General features: G+C 48.1%; 1 protein-coding gene across 1 annotated transcript; it reads left to right on the plus strand.

Annotated features, from left to right (window-relative positions):
• Positions 1-214: 214 nt before the first annotated feature.
• Positions 215-19,730, plus strand: LOC127235351 (anthrax toxin receptor-like). The gene is made up of 17 exons (XM_051202599.1): positions 215-681; positions 4,041-4,112; positions 5,294-5,365; positions 6,655-6,736; positions 6,820-6,853; positions 7,657-7,736; positions 7,818-7,886; positions 8,151-8,228; positions 8,324-8,384; positions 10,371-10,475; positions 11,694-11,763; positions 12,274-12,352; positions 13,465-13,752; positions 14,261-14,299; positions 15,184-15,312; positions 17,043-17,120; positions 19,509-19,730. Exons 1-17 carry the CDS (start codon positions 437-439, stop codon positions 19,728-19,730), a joined length of 1,803 nt encoding a protein of 600 aa, XP_051058556.1. The 5' UTR covers positions 215-436.
• Positions 19,731-20,095: the final 365 nt, after the last annotated feature.

Genomic DNA, 20,095 nt, shown 5'->3' on the forward strand with positions numbered 1-20,095 from the left:
CTAGTGATGACCCATGATCTTGGACACTTTGAAACGCCATCTCAGCTAACAAAATGTCTGGATTCCTTGGCTATGTGAGGGACAAGGTTTTATCTGACAACAAAGGTTCTGTGACAGCTACTTGGCACTGCCAGCATGCAGGACATTGAGCAGAAGGGAAGGTCACAAAGTCACCATGTCAACCTCCCTGCCCATCATAACTTTAGAATGTTGGGGAAAGAACTATGCAGGCAGTGAGAGGCAGGGTACCCCCAGAGCAGTTATGTCCCCGGCCCCTATACTCTGAGGCCACCAAGTGGACAGCAGCAGTGAGCATTGGTGAGAAGGCACAAGGGCTATCGTCCCTAAGTCCAGGCAGTGGCAGCAGCAACAGAGAAGGAAGTCAGAGGTGGCCTGTGGTCCACCTCTCTGGGACCTTACAAAGACCACCAAGAAAATGCTGGGCTGCTGCCCCCAGATACCTCAATCTGTGTCCCTCCTGTTTGCGTTACTTCCATCACTGCTCAGCACGGGGAACTCCCTGTACCAGTACCCTGACTGGGAATACTACCCTGGGCTGGGCTTAGGCTCCAGAAATTTCCACCACCATGAAGACCAGAACCTAAGACATAGGTGGCATCGAAGGAATTCGAAGGAGGAACCATGCCAGGCCACCCCTGACATCTACTTTGTCCTGGATAAGTGAGTGGCTTTTCCTTACAAGGAACACTGAAGGCACCACCATCTCCAGGGGCCGTGGTGGTCAGATCCTACCTTCTGTGACTGACTTGTTTCCTAAACCAGGGAGGTCATCACAGTGCTTCACAGTGGCTCTATCCATAGCGTCTTCCCCCAATATGGATTTTCATTATCCTCCAGCCCACTAGCTATTGGGAGCTGACTTCTCAGCCCTGTGAACAACCCACTCAGGGGCTCTGTAGGGATCATTGCTGACACCAAATGGCCTTTTCTTAGCTATCCTAAGCAGTCAACTACTTTCTCCTACTTGAAGAGCCAGAGACAGCCCCTGAACTGTTTGCCTCAGTGTGGCTTTGGGTAGGCTGGCCTAGTCCTTCAGGCCCTCTTGGCTGTCAAGGGAAAGAAGAGGTGGTGGGCCTAGGTTGAGATAGCTAGCCTGGACTCCTTTCTCTGAACTTCCTGGCAGGCTAGGGCTGTATTTTCTGCCAATTCAACCAGAGCCAGATTGGGGAAGCCATGTCTGGGCTCCCTTGAATGTCTGTGTCTTCAAACATCCTGGGCTACAGAGGAGCTTAGTTAGAGCTTCTATTTTGGAGTGTACTCTTGAGTTAGCAAGGTGGAAAACACACTTGGTGGTAACAATATCAGGCTTCCTGGGCTCTGGTGACAAGACTGGGCTCTGCTCATCATTTTGGGCTTGGATCATCTCATTTCTCTCATTCTCCTTGAACACTGGTGGGCGAGTACACATGGATCTAGCCCCTTGTTTCTAAGCTGGGCCAGCAACTTACGGAGCCTTCCTAGTCAAACACAGGCCTCCTCTCTGTCCAGACCAGGAACAACAAAATCAGTGGGGACATCCAGTCCCTTTGATAGTTAGCACTACTAGGGAGGGCATTTTCCCTTCAGTTTTAGGGCTAGCTGATAATGGACCCCATGGAGCTTTGGGGCTGACAGCCTGGTTGAGCCAGTCCTTCTACAGAGTGGTCCTTCTAGCTGCCAACCTGCTGTATTTGTCCCATCTAATTTTCTAGGTCCCCACTGTGGGGTGTAAAACGGAATGAACTCTTTGCTATGATGGATAGAAAGGCCTATGGACACAGATGGGGATGTGAAACATCTAGTTATGCAGCCTGTTAATGTGCCATGTTCACTTGCACAGCCTGCTGTTTTACAAGTGAATGAAGGTAAATTTAATGTTCAGCACTATATTGAGTATCACACCTCAAGGCACCTATCCAACTCTTCACTTCTGATCCCAATCCCTCAAGGCCATAACACACAAGTGTAAATCTTTCGTACTCATGTTCTGGCCTTGTTTGTGCTCACATGATTATAACTAGTACCTTCTGTTAGGTTTGAGGTTTATAGTTCCTCTAACTAATGGGAAAGAGCATTTAGCTTTTCCACAGCTTGGTTTTCCTGAATGACACTGTCACACCCCTTTGTCCCCATCATGCTTAAATGACTGTGACTAGGTCTCAGATGTTAGCAAGAAAGGTCTCCCTCAGATGCCAGGGGATCACTGTTTCATTTAAGGATGAGTGTTGGCACACAATTAGCAATGTTCTGGAAGTTCTAGGCCCCTGAGTGTCATAAGGTCTTTGTAGCCATTGTTTTTGAACCCTCAATTTGTCTTGAGTTCTGGAATCTAGACCCTCCTTCTATAATCTCAGATTGAAAACTTTTAGAGTCCATGAGCAGGATAGATATGCTGGGTCCTCATGAGCCTTTGTGGGAAGGCACTCTTCACAGAGGGACAAAAACAGAAAGCCACGTCACCTCCTGTTAGGGAAAATGACCCATCTGGCACATTAGTCTCGGAGCTTCCCAGAATGAAGTCTGTTTGGAGTTCAGTTTTCAGAGTCAAAGCCTAGTTATTCACAATGGAGATGAGGTGTACCAGAAGCAATAGCAGTACATGGGATTCGGAGAAAGTTCTAGATTCACCCATTGTTGCTGAGAATACTGAAAAAAAAAAAAAAGCAGCTCTACATTTCAGTGCTTTGTTTTTTGTTTTTGTTTTGTTTTTTTTGGTGTTGTTGTTGTTTTGTTTTGTTTTTTGTTTTGTTTTTTGTTTTTTCTCTGTTGTAGAGATTAGCTAATATGGGGTTAATCTGTAGGTTTGTGAGTACCCCGAGGGTGATAGTCTTGCTAGTGTTAGGATCATCTAGTAGTGAGTTTGCCCATCATCTCTACACAGATTTCAGCAGGACAGAGGCTGTAGGACACCATTCTTTGGCGTGAACTATGCTTGACAGGATTGAGAATCACCCAGGAGACATCCCTCAGGGCTATGCCAGCCTCAGATACACTGCATAGCACTGTTCAGACTTCAGAAGGAATAGATGACCATTGAGCTCTCCCCACGCATCCCCAGACCTGAAGCACGTTTTGTCTCTTCCTTGACCAGACCAGTAAAGCTGTGGATTACAGCTAACGTTGTTTCTGGAATGTGGGTCAGAGGTCAAAAGCCCTTTTCTTTCACCTGCTTGCTTTCCATCCAGGGACTGATGAGGGAAAACTGGAGGCAGGGATTTGAGAGTCAGAACTGGAAGACCACAGCTATCATGAGGACTGGGGACTATGATGTCATGACAGCCATGACTGGACCTCCACCTGCACTTTCCTAACCCTGTCTGCTGGAGGAGCCCTTCCTAGCCCAGGGTGGCTGGGTTGTAGAGGCTGGTTGAAGGCTAGGCTCTAAAACAGACTTGCGCACCCAGCAGCCATAGCTAAGGCCCATCTCCCAGAGAAATCCTCTTTTTGGATGCTGGGAAATGTGGGGGAATGTGGCAACAGGAATGCCATGAGAAAGTGTGCAGGTGGCACACAGGTTTGAAAAAGGATCTGCATATGCTGGGGCAGATCTGATGTTTAAGAACTCCAAGTATAACAAAGACAATACAGCCCAGGCCTGAGCCATCCTGTGGGCCTGGATTATGGCATTCAAGGACTTCTAACAACAGTGGTGCTAAGTGATAAAAGAGGGCTGGAAACAGAAAACCAAAGGCAAGTGGGGAGCCCAGACAGACTACTTACAAGCACTCAGGGCCTTTTCCAAACTAGAGACCCTTTCCTATTTGAAGACGACACAGTCCTTACTTTGGTGTGCTCAGCCAGCCACACCAATGAGCCTCTAATATGGAGTCTTCCAGTCCCACCAGATGGGACTCTTTAGCCACCCTCTGCCCATTGCCTGCCCTGGAGAGATCTACCTCTCAGGCTGCTCTAGTGTGGTAGGCACCATTGGTGTAGAGGTGCTAGTTAAGAAAGCCCATGAAAGGCTGGGAAGGGAGGAGGGGAGCAAGTCTACTGGCATCCTGTATCCACTGAGGGATCTCTCTTTTATCTGTCTTCAGGTCTGACAGCATGTTACATGCCTGGGTGCACTTTAACAAGTTCGTGGTGGATATGGTGCAGAGGCTGTCAAAGTAAGACTTGAAACTGCAGGCTCCTTCGTGATGCACAGGGTGTGTCCTGCCATGCAGAGGACACATTTCTTGGACTTGGGAGGTGCAACAATTCCTCATAGAGGGAGCACAGCCCCCCATTGGTGTGCTGAGCAGGGCAAAGGACACAGTACACTGGTCCCATGGGGTGTCTTCAGGATTGACTGATCCTGCCTAAAAGTGAAGTGTAGCATAGGGACAGAGTCCACCCTCTAGGACCCTTCAGGCTTCAAGGCCCAGGAAGACAGGGATACCAGTGACTCAGTAACTAGCACTTTGTGACAGAGTGCTTCAGGCAACAAGCCATGAAAGCATAGGAAAAGGCAAGGATTCCTAGAGGAAGGTTATGGTGGTTTCCAAAAGGATGTGGAAATGTGATAATGTCAGTGACAGAGAAGATAAGGACAGAGCAACCATTAAGGTGATCACAAGAAAGTCGATGGTCTCTGAGGCTGATAAGTGATGGTAAACAGGGAGGGCTGGTCAGCCTGGAAACAAGAGCATAGGGACTTGCTAAGCCAGGCCAAGGGTTTTATATTATCCAATGTGAGCTACTGGGATGGGGGCCATACAAGTTTTATGGAGATTGGAGGAACAAGATCAAGACTGAGATTCAACTGAGTCAACTGAACTCCAGGTGGGTCTCTGGGGATACTTGATAGATGGTTTTCTGAGGGTCAGAGATACTTGATGGATGGTTTTGTGAGAGTCACTAGACATACTTGATGGATGGCAGAGAGCAGTGGGCAGGGAGAAAGGGAAGCCAGAGGAAGAGCAATTCCTTGGAGCCTGGCTGAGAAAGTTACAGTAGACAAGAGTTGAGGAGGAGGGGGGATCCTATGTAGGATCTTGCTTATCCAGCATGGGTGGGTGTGTATATGAGTCTGTGTGTATGAGTGTGAGCACATATAAGTGTGCATGCGATTGAGCACAGGAATGGAGGGGGGGTTGATTTGGTTGCCTTTCTTTCTCAGGGGTCACATTTATGTAGAGTTCAGAATCTGTCATGAAATTTACCCAACATCCCTATGCCTACTCGATAAGACCTCAAAGGTGAAGGGATGAGAATAGGGAGAGGAGAATTTTGTTTGAGTACCTTCCTCGACATCCTGATGATATCATGTTGAGGTGGTAGCTTCTCATAAGCACCTGCTTCCTCCCAGCCAGGATCTGCGAGTGTCCCTCATCACCTTCTCCTGTAAGGGCACCACCATCCTGCCCATCACTGGAGACAGGTAAGTGTTTATATGAAGGCTGACTGAGGCTTTGTGTTTCAGGCCTCCATGAAACTGAGGGCTTGCAGAGACCTCCGTGAGGTCTCCTACAGGTGTCCACAGTATCTGTCGCTGCATGCCTATGTATTGATACTCCCTGCTAACTCTATCCTGCCAACCCCTCACATTCACTGGAACCTATAATGTGCTTCCAGAAGTTCTCTACTTTCTTGCTTGTCTGCCTTCCACCGGTCATGATTCTTTCCTGGGACTGGCTATGACAACACATGGGGTTGAGGAGCAGGGAGCAGATATGTGGATTAGGGCTGTGCAGAAGTCTAGGAAACCCTAGCTTTTCTGCCAGGCCCACTGAGTGAAAGAGGGAATGTCCCACACCTATGGAGATGACAGCTCCAGTTCATCTGGAAAAAGAAACAGGGTTGCTGGCTACAAGAGTCCAGGAAAGATCTGATGCACCATGTGGCTTGGGCTTGGAGAGACCCAATTGAGTTTGAGGTAGCAGAGAGAACATCTATGGGAAGGATTCCTGGAGGAAGCCTAGAGAGGCAGTAGGAGCTGGGCAGAAGGGCGGGGGGTTCAGTTGGGGTTGCAGGTTGTGATTTGACCCCACTAGGCCTAATGGGTGTTACCCTCATATGTCCTAGTCTGGGCTGGGTTAGGAAGTCTTCAGAGCTCAGATTAAGAAAAGATCTCTTTATCCCCAACTGTAAGTTCCCTTGCTGTGTCTATGCAGCCTTGTCACATCAGATTATCCTCATACCCCACTTCCTGTTAAAGAACAGCTTTCAGACCCAGGCCTGCCTGCCTCAGTGTGTTTTATGTGTTTTAACAGCACCTGATAGACCATGTTGCTCTAGCCCAGGGACCAACACAGATACCTCACGGACAGCCCTCAGGGCCCGACTCCCAGGTTCAGGTTTCTCTGTGGGTACCTTGAGCAGTCCACAGTTGGGCTTGGATCTAAGTAGACCAGCTGCTGCCTTCAGCAGCCTGGAAGAGTGACAGTGGACATGGGAGTTGGGCAGTTGTTCAGCTGGTGATATGGGCCCCTTCAGCCCTACCCACTGACTAACAGACTGCTCAGGATGGTGACCTTGGCATCAGGGTTCCAATTAGAAATGTGGGTCCTCATGAGAGTCCTTGGCTCTGACACTGACTGAGAATGTCTCCTGGCCTAAGCTGCATTTGTGCTCATGGGACCAAAGGCAGAGAAAGTCCTAGGGAAAGCTTGGAGACAATTTGTCGTTGTCCATAGTCTTCATGCCACCTTTATTTTTTATTGTTTTCAGGGAAGAAATCCATAAGGGTCTTAAAAGACTGAAGTATAGCATTCCTGCAGGACGTGAACATGTTTACAGAGGACTGTGGAACGTATGGAGGCTAGAACCACATATTCATCGAGTACCATGGGGTCATCTCAGAATGTCTCCCATTTTTCTTTGATTTCCTTGCAGGCAAATAAGCAGATAATAAAGGTCAACTCGGGAGGTGAGCTGCCTGCACTCTAGTTGTGTGGGTAGAGGTGCAGTTCTCTGGAAAGTCTGTGTGCAGATCCCTGGCTGCTTCTAGTGCTTATCTAATGTTAGAAAAGACCTGATGGTCCCTTCTCTGAACTCCATTGTTTGTGATGCTTCTGAGAAGGGTAGGAGGCCTCATATAGCTATGTGTGGTTCTCGATCATGCTGACATCTTTGGCCTACAGATGGCCCTGTGAATAGAAAGGAGAAAAGCACAGTGCCCTATGCATGGAGCCAGGGTTTGGTGTCCCCTTGGCTGCCAGATTTTCCTTTTTCAATTCTTTTTTCTCTTGACCTGTCTGTTACACCCATGTGTCAGGCCTGGAGTGTAGACCCATAGCACTTGTTTGAATAGGGAAGGACAGGTGGGGAAAGATTCTGTAAGGATGTGGAGTCCCTTTCCTAACACCTGACATGTAGTCTTGATACTGGGCCCAGCGTTACTACCAGGACACCTCTAGGGCTGTGCTCAGAGTTAGCACCAGCTTCCCCGACCCATCTTCAAGGATAAACTGAGTAGTGATGGGACTTTCCTGAGGGTGCAGCCAAATCCACCTCTATAGACTACTCCTGACCTCTGTGCCTCCTAATCTGTAGAGTAAGTGATGGACAAAGTTCCTTTTCCCTCTGGGAGTCACTGAATGGTTCTGTATCTGGGCTCCTGTTCCAAATGGCTAAGGGGTACTGCTGGACTTGACAGCCTATGGGGGTCCCAGAGGTTCTGCAGGCTACTCCTGGAACCTGAGGCACCAAGTCACTCTTGCTTTCCCTCAGGTGTCCAGCGTCCCAGCATGATTATCTCCTTGCTCAACAGCCCTCTGGATGATGATACCTATAAGTACTCGATGGGGGAGGTGAGCCCAGCCATCTTCAGCTGCATCTCCTCCATGTTGTATACGAGGGTGGTCTATATGTAACTCTTATATTTCTCTTAGGCTGATGATGCTAGGAAAATGGGAGCATCTGTATACACTGTGGGTGTGGGCCACTCAAAGAAAGCGCAGGTAACAGTCCAGGTGACCAGATGCCCCTCTGAGCCCCAGTTAAAGCAAGTCCTCCCAGAGGTAGTCATCTCATCTACCCTGGTGGTATGGGCAGCAGACAGCCACTGCCACAGGATGGTAAACATGATTGAGATGTTTCCCCAAGGTAGGGTGACCAGAAAGCTCACTGTTTCCAGCGCCTCGGCTGTGGGCAGAACCAGGGTCTGAGCCATGATTGAACCAGGTGGCTCCTGGCTGGGTGCTCAAATCACTTCTCTCTTTTAGGTAGTAGGACTTGCAGACAAACCAGAAAATGCATTTGCAAATAAGAAAGCTGAACACCTGAAGGACCTCATTTTCCCAGTGAGTGTACTGGTATAGGCAGTGGTGTGCCACTTGTATTACAGGGTTCCTGAAGCTTATTTTTCTGACCTTGTTTACTGCTCTCTATGTCCCAGCTAGCTTCCAAGGCCTGTCCGTCCCTTAAATCTTCAGATACAAGTATTATATGCATCAGAGGTAAGAGCTGAGGGCACCATTATAGGCAGAAAATACGTTGCATGCATGTGTTTGTGGTGTGTGGGTGATACACATACAAGGAGTATGAGTGCATATCAATTTCTGGATGGTGTATAAAGTTCTGCCTGTGTGTGGTTTATATGAGTGTATATTCTGTGTTTATGTGTTTTTGTGTTATTATATAATGCATTTTATGTATAGATTTCTTGTTCTGCATATGGTACATGGAATGTATATTTGAATGTATTGTGTGTACAAGGACCATACGAATGTTACAATATGGATAAGTGTGGTTATGTATATATGTGGTAATGAGCATGCATGGAGTAATCATGATTTAGATATAGTGTACTGTACATTTTGAAGGTACATGCTGTGATGACATAGCAACATGTGTACAATTACTGCTTATTTATCTCCTAACAAAAGTGTAATTGTTAAGCTAGAAAAATGGTACAAAACTCTTAATGAAACCTGGACGGAGCCACCAGTCCATCCAGAGAAGCTTGGTTCCTTCCAGAGGAGCCAAGTGTTCAACACTCACAAAATGAGGACAGTAGTGTGGCAACCACATTGAGAGACGACAAGAAAGAACTGGGAACAGAAGACAGCCACTATGTTACTAGAAGCATAGGGGACTCTCTGTGTCTACAGAAATGTCTACAAAGACAGCCATGTTCACTTCACCTCAGCACTGAAGTGGTAGATTTTTGGCCCCAAGGATTGAGACTAACAAGAGGGACACCTGTCCCTTCCAGCCTCTCCAGGTCAGCTTAGAGAGGTCACATATTTGTAAGTTCTTGGGAGAGCTGCCTCTCTTGCTCAGGATCACGGTATATTCAGGCTTGGTCTCCACATGGCTGGCATTTGTATCCCGAAAAAGAAGGCAGGACAGGGAGGTCTGAGTTGCTCTGCTTCCCTTAGTCTAGACAGCTGGATTCTGACATCTGTGTCCTCCTCCCATGGAAGCCCATGGCTCTTGGCTTGGGCAGACAGGATAATGATCACATCTGAGCTCTGCTACCCAGGACACTCAACTGAGGACAAAGTGCTGCTCGTCAGAGGGGCTACAGTGTGTCCTGTGGCGGGAAGAAAGAAATGACATGCACAGGCTGTCAATGATGTTAGGGACAATGGATAGAGAGGTGACAGGTGCAGCGTCTAGAAGATGGCAGGTGCTAAAGACAGAATCTGAGCCTGATATTTCTATGTTGGTACCTTGTCCTTCCCCTGTTGTGTAAGAGAGAGGAGACTGCTGTGTGGAGAACTGAAAGGGATGCCCCCCACTTCCTTACAGGCTCTCTTCTGTTTCTGGGTAGAGGAGCCCAGCCCTGCAGCCTTCCTGTGTGTTTCTAATTGTCCTGTGGACAAAAAGGCCTTGGTGTCTGGACATCTGTGACAAACCCCAGATGAAAACATAAGTTGTCTCCAATGAGATAGGTGCCTCCAGACATCAGTTCCACCACAGACCTGTTAAACCGTTGGCCTGCCACATACAGAGTGCCGGTTGTTTGGAGGGAAGTCCGAGACAGAATGCTATACCCCAAAGGAAGCAGAATGGGCTGTTTCCCCGGATAGCACTGAGTCAGCCTGTGTTCCAGGGAATCTGAAGAGGCAGGAGAGTCCTTGGTTAGCTACCCTTGGGTATCTGAAGTGCACAGGACACAGGGATGAGCTAGATCTGGGCCCTTAGGCAGCTGGACAAGGTCACAAGCTAGGGAAATCCTACCTGGCTCCTTTGGGAACAGCCAGCCTGCCACCTACTCTGTGTCTCTTGTACACTGGTATCAGTGCCAGTGTTCATCTTCACTGCTGTGAGGAAGGGCTTGTCAGCAAGCTGGAAACAATACGGATGCTGGTTCACACACAGACTCTCCCTTGTTGGAGGCCAGTAGGAAATTCCATTTCAGGGAGTGGAGAGCCCTGAAAAAGCAGATCAGAAAGAAGGAAGCACCAGCTCTAACTGTTCAAATGCTGTCCTTACAGAATCAAACCCTGTGGTACTTCGTGGATATGGCTTTGACTTTGTCATGCATAAAGAGGAGGTTATTTGCAGGTTCTATTTAAGTGACATAGATGGGAGTTTCAGAGGTAAGTGGGGTCTACTTCTCTCAGTCAAGTCTCCCCAACCTCATTGCTGGACACAGGAGTAAGTTTATAAGTGACAAGTACCCTGGATGGGATGCCTGAGATGCCACCTCCTTCGCTGGCACTTTACCAGCACTCCTTTAAACTTACCACATACAAAAGAAACCTCATGTTCTTATTCTTTAGTCTCTGCCCTACATTTATCTAATTCTTATACATTTTTGTTACTTGACAACCTTTTACTATATTCCTCATTTTAAATCATTTCCTTTCCTTCTTCAAACTTCTCCTATCTCCCTAGGCCCTGTTCCTCTCAAATTCCAGGCCTTCTCCTCTTTGCTATTGTTACACACTCATAGATACAGCCTGTGCATGTGCACAGTTCCAGGGCTGAGCCCTTGGCATTGGATAATCACATAGGTGCTCCCGAGTGGGAGACTCTCCACCCTCCTACTCAGAATCCCTTAGGTGCCTATAGCTTTTTGTCTTGGCTGGTGTATAGTAATTTTTTCCCTTCTGTTTTTCCTTTCTACTGTAGTTTTAGCAATATTTTGACTTCATTTTTTAAACTTCAGAATTTATATTTTCATGATTTAATTTTTTTTCTTACGTTTAATTGTAATATTATTTCTAGTTTTCTCATTTTGGGGAAGTTTGCTTGTTTTTTTTTTTTGTTGTTGTTTTGTTTTGTTTTGTTTTTTTTTTACTAATTTCATGCTATTTTCTTCTTCCTTGCCCATACTTTTCTTCTCCTCTCTCTACTTATTTATCTTTTCACTTTTATAAAAATCTCCCTTTTTCCCATTTCCCTGTCTGAGTCCCTTATCTTGTTTACTGTATCCACACTTATCCAAAACAGTGAATTTTTTTTCAGCTATGACTAAAAATGAAATCATGCCATTCTTCAGGAGATCATCATGCTAGGCAAAATAATCAAGATCCAGAAAGACAAATACCACATGTTTTCTCTCACAGATGTGTGTGTGTGTGTGTGTGTGTGTGTGTGTGTGTGTGTGTGTGTGTGCGCGCTCATCTGCACACTTAGCTTATGTTGGCCTGCTTCTACTGATGTTGAGGTGCTGGGCAGTGTTGGGGCCTACCAGCAGTCTTTGGATTGGAGAAAGTAAAGAGAAGATTGCTGCTTATTGGTCAGCTCTGCCGAAAGAGTGTGACAATGGTGGAAAGGACACATCCTTGGCAATTTTTGTCATTTTCTTTTAGATGTAAAAGCCATCAATTTAACCAAGACTACCGTTACTTGCCCTGGACCAATCGTGGAGTTACCAGGAAAGTAAGTGCCCCTTGTTGGAGGGAAGAGGTCAGTGGTCAGTGTTTGCCAGTATAGTGTGAGACATAGGATGTCTCCTCTGCTGTAGAGCACCTATCTGCCTGCAGGTGGGCTCCAGTACCCTCCCTCCTGTCCCTCACTGGTGCTGAGTGGCAGGCTCTACTGAGGGCAGGATGTAGGAGATGATGAGCCTGATGGCCAGAACATGTCTCTGACCATCTCTCTGGTACAAGCCAGTATGGTGATATCAGGCACATCCCCCTAATGCCTTAGCTTGATGCCTTAGTTCAAAGGCCATGTGATTTGGTGCCTCTCACAGTCTAATCTGCAGTCCTTCACTGTCATTGCAGAGGGTCACTCCTAGTTCCTCTGGAAATGAGCTCTCTTTGCCCACAAGTCCACTCTCCAGCACTTGGGAGTGCCTGAGATTTAGTATAACCACAAGAAGAACTGTGGGGTTATTTCTTAAGCCAAGCCCAAGATCCTTGTCACCAGTGTCTGTCTCTGTGTTAGAGTGATCTATGTTCTACTCAGCCTGGACAATGGAAGAAACTTCATGAATAACAATGTATTCGTTGCCAGCAAGCCATGTGTGAGTACCAGGGTGGGGTTGCAACCCCAACTGTGCAGACCCTCTGGTTGGTGCAGAGCTACCTGGTAGGTACAGAGGGCAGCCTGTACACACAAGCAACTTAGGTGACCCAGTCCAGTATCCAGAAGGGCCAATGAGGCATGTCCCTGGCTGTCTGCCAGGGTCTGCTCATGATGTCTAGGGCATGTGGCCCTTCCACATGAGGGTTTTAGGTCCAGGAATACACGAGTCCACTCTTGCAGTTAAGGTGTATGCGACAAAGAATTGGAGCCCTGGCCACTAGTGTGGCTCCACGCATACTCTCTACTCCCTACCTTCAATCATGTTTGGTGACACCAGAGACAAGTGCAGTGTGACTGAAGGGTGTGTCCTGGAAAAGGGTTCTCTTGGCTTATAAGAAGCCCATGGAATTGAGTGGCATATTTGGGGTTTGCCTGGCTCATCCCTGATGTCCACACAGTCTCAGATTTCTGCTCCTTCAGCCCTCGCCCACTAACATTGTCAGACAAATGCAGTGAGGCAGAGAAGCCCCATGTCTTCAGCAGCCAGCAGCAGCTATCATTACATCTCCCCACTGGTCTCTGCTTTCAGTCAGGTGATCACAGGGTCTACGCACCTCCTCCCAGTGATTTCCACAGCCTCTGACTCAGTAGGGTTGGGCAGGCTGCTGCCCATGCTCAGAGGCAACTGGGAGAGCAATCCTGATCCTGAGATTCTGTGGCCTGAGCCTGAGCCAGAGACAGGACTGTGAACTCTTACCTTGTCAAGTGCCCATGAAGGTGGGCACTGTTTTGGTTGCAAAATGTGGAGTTGGGAGGTGGGCCCTGCAGTCTCAGGGTTGCAGCCTCTCCCAGAGATTTGGTCACCCATAGTGCATTTTCCACTGAAGCCATTGTGAAGGCCATAATCCTTAGATCACAGAGGATCCTGGGCCATCCTTACCTTGGCAAAAGCCATGGAGCAGGGCCAGAGGTAGGATAGCCTTGTGAGAAGCCCAACAATTAGAGAGAGAATGAGAAGCCAAGCTGCAGATACCAAGGAGGGCCTTGCGCAGTTGCCCTGGGTCTCTGCAGGATGTGCAGGTGGCAGCACAAACCCTTTGCCTACCACAGGGTGCAGTCCTCTACACAGTGCAAACCACCACCACTACAACCACTAGGAGGCCCACAACTAAAACAACACGTACGACAACTACAACGACCACCACAACCCCTTCTACCACAACAACTACAACTACCACGACAACGCTACCAATGGCCACTGAAAGCCCCGCCACCATCCCATTGGTCACAGAGGAACTGAAGCCAAGCAGTGATAAATTCATTTTCGCCCCTATTCTCCTGGCCCTGCTGCTGACTCTGTTGCTGATTGGTTGTTTCTGGCAGCTGTGCTGCCTTCCCGTGAGTGCCCCTACCTGCTCAGTCTGGAGACCAGGAACATATCCTTCATCCAGGAGGTATAGATACAAGGTAGCACCATGATACTAGGGATGACAGAGCACAGAGACAGAGATGACAGGTCCCATCTCTATCCAGGTGAGCAGACAGTAGAGGAAGCCAAGACCAGCATGGAGGTCAGGGGAGACTGCAAGACACTGGGCTTCAGTCAGAGGAGGGGAGGGGTGTGGGCTCTACTGCAGGCGGGGCTACAGCAGATATGCAGTAATTCGGCTGTTGGGGTCCTCCAGAATCAGCACCGTGACCCAGCTTATCACTTGGCACCTGCAGAGAAGGGTGGGTGCTTAGTAGATCAGGTGTGGCCTGCTGAACACAGCAGCCCAGGCATGGGCACCTGAACCGGATTACAGAATCTGTGCGTCCCTGCTCCAGATCAGGTGTCCCTGACAGCAGAGCTGATGCAGAGGCCATTCTACACACACCAGCTTCTTTTGTCTGTTTTACCCTCCAGCCTGTCGAGGAGCTGCCCCCACCTAAGCCCCAACCACAGGTAAGTCATGCTTTGGATGCCGACACTGTCACATGCCTAAACGCAATGACCTTCCAAAGAGGGATCAAGGACCTGTCTATTCAGGAAGGAAGAGGGCAGAGGATTTCAGAGGGTCTAGGAAGGGGCTCACAGTGACATCACTCAGACTTTTAGGGCTTCCTGACTTTGGCCACACAAACAGCACCATGGAGACCTGTTTCATGTGAGCTGTTTGTCCTGATTCAGTGGTTTCCGGGGACCTCAAAAAACTCTGTTTGATGTTGAGGTTGCAACTAGGCTCCTGAGAACAGGCTTCTCTGTCAAGCCCTGGGCCACATCCCCATGTTGGAGGTCTGCTTACTCATTAGCTCTGTCTTCATCCCCATCACCTGGCAGGATAGAGGGGTTGGCTGGGATCAGCCTAGGAAACTGAGGAATAAGGAGGTTGAGAGTCCGAGCTGGCCCTGAGCTGTGAGAGATATCTCCAGGGAAGCACAGGAACAAGGTGTATGAGCATCTATGGCTCACACTGGGTAAGGGTCAGAAGTCATAGTGAGATACTGAGGTAGGTGGAGCCTGGGTTTGGGTTTCCTTACATGATGGGACTGTCCTGGCTGCAGAGTGACCTGGGTGAGAATGCCTAAGCAAAGGCCAGAGACAGATGGAAGGGATGGCTACCTGCTCACTGTAGAGCAACCAGGTCAGGCTTCTGCCAGCCAGACTGGCCTCGGAAGTGGGGTGTTATTACTTCATTCTGCTCCATATCTTTTCTTCCCATGGAAGACCTCCCTCAGTTGTGGAATACATTCTTCCACCCACCCCAAAACAATAACTGAGTGGCCCCACAGGGCCAGCAGATGTGCAAAGCACAGACAGGGACCAGATGGTATTTCCTCTCCTATCAGCCCAAAGAGAAGAAAGAGCTCTCTGCTCTAGTGTCTCCCCCAGCACCAGCACCAGCCGTAAATCCGTCTCCTATTGTGATCGTCTGCTGCTGCACCTGTGGGGGCCTGTGTGTGAGCAGGGACACAGAGGTGAGAGGGCCCCACAGGGGCTGTGATTGCAGCCTGCCTGGGTGTGGGAGGCTGCATCTCTAGTGAATAGGATCTGAACGATATGTGTCTGAGAACAACCACATGTAGTCCCTCCCTTGTCCTAGGGAGAAGAGCATGCAGGGGGGAACCAGACCACTTGTCCTCTTCCAGCTCCTGCCCTCCTCTTTGCCAGCATCCCAGTTTTGGGACTGTGTTGGGGAATATTAATTTAACTATGTAAAGATATGTTACATTTGTTTATGGAATGTTTGTTTAACTATATAAAAATAAGTTGCATTTGTTTACCTTACTTGTGAAGGCACATGATTGGTCTCATAAAGGCAAACGGCCAATAGCTAGGCAGTAGGTATAGAGATTCAGTAGGAGGAGGAATCTAGGTTTGCCCGATGCAGTGAGAGAAGGAAAAACCAGGGAGATGCCAGGAGGAGACCACCAGATGGCCAGCCACAGAGAAAGCAGGAAATCAGGATATACAGAATGTAAGAAAGGTAAAATGTAGATGAAAACAAACAGAATAAATTAAGTTGTAAGAGCTAGTGAGACAAGCATAAGCTAAAGGCTGAGGGTTCATCGTTAATGAGAAGTTTTATGTTATTTGGGAGCTGGTGGAAGACCCAAAGAAAATTCAAGCAACAGGACAGTGGCTACTGCCTTATCTGGCCAGTCTCCTGTCCTCATGTCATTTTCTTAGCTCTGACTGTCTCTGAAACAGGTAGATAAGTTAAGCTTATCTGAATGACGGGTGTGTAAACTTAGGGACAATAAAAAGAAAGAGCAGTCCCTAAACACACTTGCCTACCATGAACACTGACTGGCTATCTCCATTTTCTTTGGGTGTGTGGAACAGAGTTGAGTCAATGGTTCTAATACCAAGAGGGGACAAAGGGTTATAGGTTGACAAGGAGATCATAATGAGTGTCACAAAACACCAACATAGAGTTGATCTCTGGTGGGCAGTCAGTCCAAGCCTTCTTTCATCTAGGAAGTCCAGGTCTGAAGGAGGGGAAAGTTGGCCTGGGAGTAGCCTGGGCTCTCACCTGTTTCCTTCTCGGATTAGTCTTCCTCGCCTTTGGTCTTGCCTCAGTGATGGTCCCTGCTTCTTCTAGAAACTTGTACTTCCTCTGCAGCCTCCCAGATTAGAAGAGATCCAGTCCTGCCTTCCTCCTGCCTGTGGAGGACAAGGGGGCTATTGGTAATAGGCCTAGCCTGGCATACATGGCCTGGCCTCACTCCCCACACCAGGCCTGTTAAGTGTGAAATTTAGAGCTGAGGCTCTGGGGTTCTCAATACCTAGAGCTAATACTCTTCTGCTCTCTATGCTTTTGCCTTGATCTATGTCACCGGCCACTGAGCAAGACAAATGCTGCTTACCTGCCTCTCCTGTTGTCCCCTCTCCAGATCAGTGCCCACATCATGGCTCCCCTAAAGGCCTCTGATTGCTACCACATACCCCTCAGCCACTAAACTTCTCCAATGTCAGGAGCTGGCTTCCCTCCCCATGAAACACTGCTTTGTCTCATCCTGGATTCTTAAATTATCTCACAGTGACAATCCCAGGCACTCAGGGTTGTAGGTTCCACTCTCCAGGAGCACAAGTGGGTCCCCTCAGAATTCCTTCAGCACAGAGTACTAGGACAAGGATCCTATGCCTTCTGGGGCATTGTCCATGCCCTGCTTCTTTCTCATGATTGTATGAATCTGTTTTTCAGGGCAATGTGATTGTTTGCAACTGCAACCACCTAAGCTGCCACCAGTTGCCATTGATGTGGCCTCAGTCTGCTGACCAGGTGAGAGGCCCCCAAGACCATCCCAAAAGAAAAGAGTGTCAAATAATTTTTCCTGTGATACTTGCTTTTTGTGGCTCAGAACCATGTCCCAGAAGGAGCTGAGGAAGAATTCCCAAGACATGAGACACAGTACTCATGAGTGTCCTAGAGTTGCCAAGAAGTCAATGGCTGGTCACTTTGACAATAGTTAACAGTAGTGTCAGAACAATGGTGGCCACATTTATTGGGCAGAAAAGGTATTTCCTCTGTGTGTGTGTGTGTGTGTGTGTGTGTGTGTGTGTGTGTTGTACCATGTGCATCTCCATGTATATGTAGCTATTCTTGCCTGTGTTTATGAATGAATGGAGGCCAGAAGTCAATAATGCATGTCTTCCTCAATTGTTCTGTTAATTTTTGAGATAGAGTCTCTTATTAAACCTGTAACTTGCTGTTTCTACTAGACTGCTGTGTCAGTGATCTCATGGAATGTGTCTGGTCCTTACTCAGCATTGGTCTAAGAACATATGCAGTTATGCCCAGCTGTTGGGTGGGTGCTGGTCTTGGTTTGTCCTAATATTGTGTCCTGGGCTGGAGCTCTCCAGTTTATCATCTGCATGACAGTGATGTTTGAGTTGGGTGTGAGTCCTGTCCTGAGACAAAAAGAGTGACATTTGCCTTCTTCAGTCCAAGATCCATGCCAGCTCTGGAGCTGGGAATGTGTTAGAGTACAAGGTCTCTAGAGTACAAGGAGGTAAATGGAGGATCCTGTGGATGTGTGTGTAAGATCTCTAGGATGGGATATAAAGTACGTTTACAGTACCAAAGAGAGCCAGGTGGTGGCTCACACATTTAATCCCAGCACTCAGGAGGCAGAGGCAGGAGGATCCCTCAGTACTAGGCCAACCTGGACTGCAGAGCAAGTTCCAGGACATCTAGGGCTACACAGCGTACCCTGTCTTCACAAACAAACAAACAACCCAAGCAAAACAAAAACTACAACAAAAAGGAATTTGTGAGTTGGAAGATACTGGCCTGAGGAAGCTTAGGCCACCAAGAAGTTTTCTCTAAGTAACTTCACATTACTTCTCCAGCCAGCCAGCCCTCATGCAGGCCAAACAATTCTTCAGTAGATAAGATTCAAGAATTATTTCACCCTTAAAGTGTCTGCTCATCCTGCAGTAAACACAACAGCATCCGGGGGAGGACAGAGAAAGAGTGGAAAGGGGCTTTCTGAAAAACACAGCCCAACCATCCCTGTGTGCATTCCATTGCTGGAGATCACTCCCATGGCCACACTGGGACACATTCCCTCATAGCCGAGCACCTTGCATCCCTTAGCAAAATCCACCTGCTGTTTTTAAGAGGGAAAATTATTTTGGGTTACTTAACAGCATTTGATTTTGCCAAAACCCTTAAGAGCTGAATTACACAGTCAGCAGATCATAGATAGATTTAGAAGTAGACCACCTGCCTGACTGGGAGTGAGTGATATGGAAGTCTTTTGTAAAAGGCCCGTAAAGGCTCTTTAGAAGGTCATCTGGGCACAAGGAGCTGGCAGAGGGACAAATAGGCAAACTTGGTGTGAATGAACTCTGTGTGGCTCAGGGCTTCCAGGTTGGATATGTGGAGAAGGGCAGGGGTCAATCCTAGGACTGTGCACACTGCAGATGAGCACAGAGTGAGACAGAGACTTCTGTGTTGAGAGGCAGGTGTATTGAGAACCACCTGTTTATCCTCCATCTGGCTTCCTTGCATCTGCTATGTGAGAAAACAGGGTCCTTCCCTTTGGATGGTTCAATATCCCTTAGTCTCGAATGCACCCCTATTTCCTGACCCAGAGCATGTGTGGCCCCCTGTACTTGTCCCAGACATTGCACATTAAAGTGTGGAATGACTTCAGTGAGCTAAAATCAAGTTGTTTCAGGAAGCCATCCTTGCTGAGGTTGTGGGAGAATCCATTTCCTTGTCCTTTATATCCTTTGTATTCTTTATATTCCATGGTGTCAGACCCTTTCTCTACCTCCAATGCCAGCAAGGCAGAGCCTTGCAGTAGCTCCCTGCCCATATCAGCCCTGGCATGTCTCCTGCTCCTCTTACACCTCTAGCAATCCTCCCCACCCCAAAATCCTTGATGGCTTTCACAGAAATCCTTTTGCTTGGTAGGGCACAAAAACAAAGCTTGTCAAAGCCTGAACCTGAGATCTCTCCTGGTCGCCACACCATTCAGACCTCTGCTCCCTGCCCCAGATCTGGAAGGAGAGTGAAAGTGGGAGGCTGGGACCCAGGAGAGAAGAGGGGGTCACCATAGCCTACCCTGTGGATCTGTGGTGCTTCCAGCCACCCAACCAACCAGCTTCAGGGCCTGGTTGTATTCCTATCTCATTGTTCTGTCTCTCCTCTTTCCTACAGGGGCAGTACACCAATGTTGACCTCATGAAGGCTCTCTGTGCTCAGGAAACCTGTGGCCCCAGGGTCAGCCTGCCGCCTAGCCAAGAGTATCTGCCTCTAGAGTCCTGCCCACAGGGCCACCACTTTCCAGGCATCTGCTCCAGGCTTCCATCGAGGTCACAGCTGCTCATCAGTCCTTCCTGGGTCCCCAGAGCCCGGCTGTCACTCCCACCTATGAAGTGAACCTCTCAGGTGCCACAGATCCAAGACTGAGAGGTCTTTGCTGATGTATCCAGTTGTATCAGGGTTAGCATTTTAATAAAAGAAACAATAGATTGGAATTATTGCTAATTAACAAATCTTTCCTCTGGGGAGATGCCCTACATCTTGATGTGTTCTTCTGCTACACCTGTCAGAACAGGGCTTGCTAATATCTTGTGACTAGACAAGGGTCACTTTGATTGCTGACAACTCTGTCTTTATCTGTCCCAAAAGGAAAAACATTTCTGTAAAACCCTCTTCCTCCCACTTTTTGAGTTACAAAGACTAGCTAATTCCTGTTCCTTCAATTTTTATACAGGAAAACTTTTGAATTTCTCATCTATTGA

This window comes from Phodopus roborovskii, unplaced genomic scaffold, assembly GCF_943737965.1.
Source record: "Phodopus roborovskii unplaced genomic scaffold, PHOROB, whole genome shotgun sequence".
Classification (NCBI taxonomy): domain Eukaryota; kingdom Metazoa; phylum Chordata; class Mammalia; order Rodentia; family Cricetidae; genus Phodopus; species Phodopus roborovskii.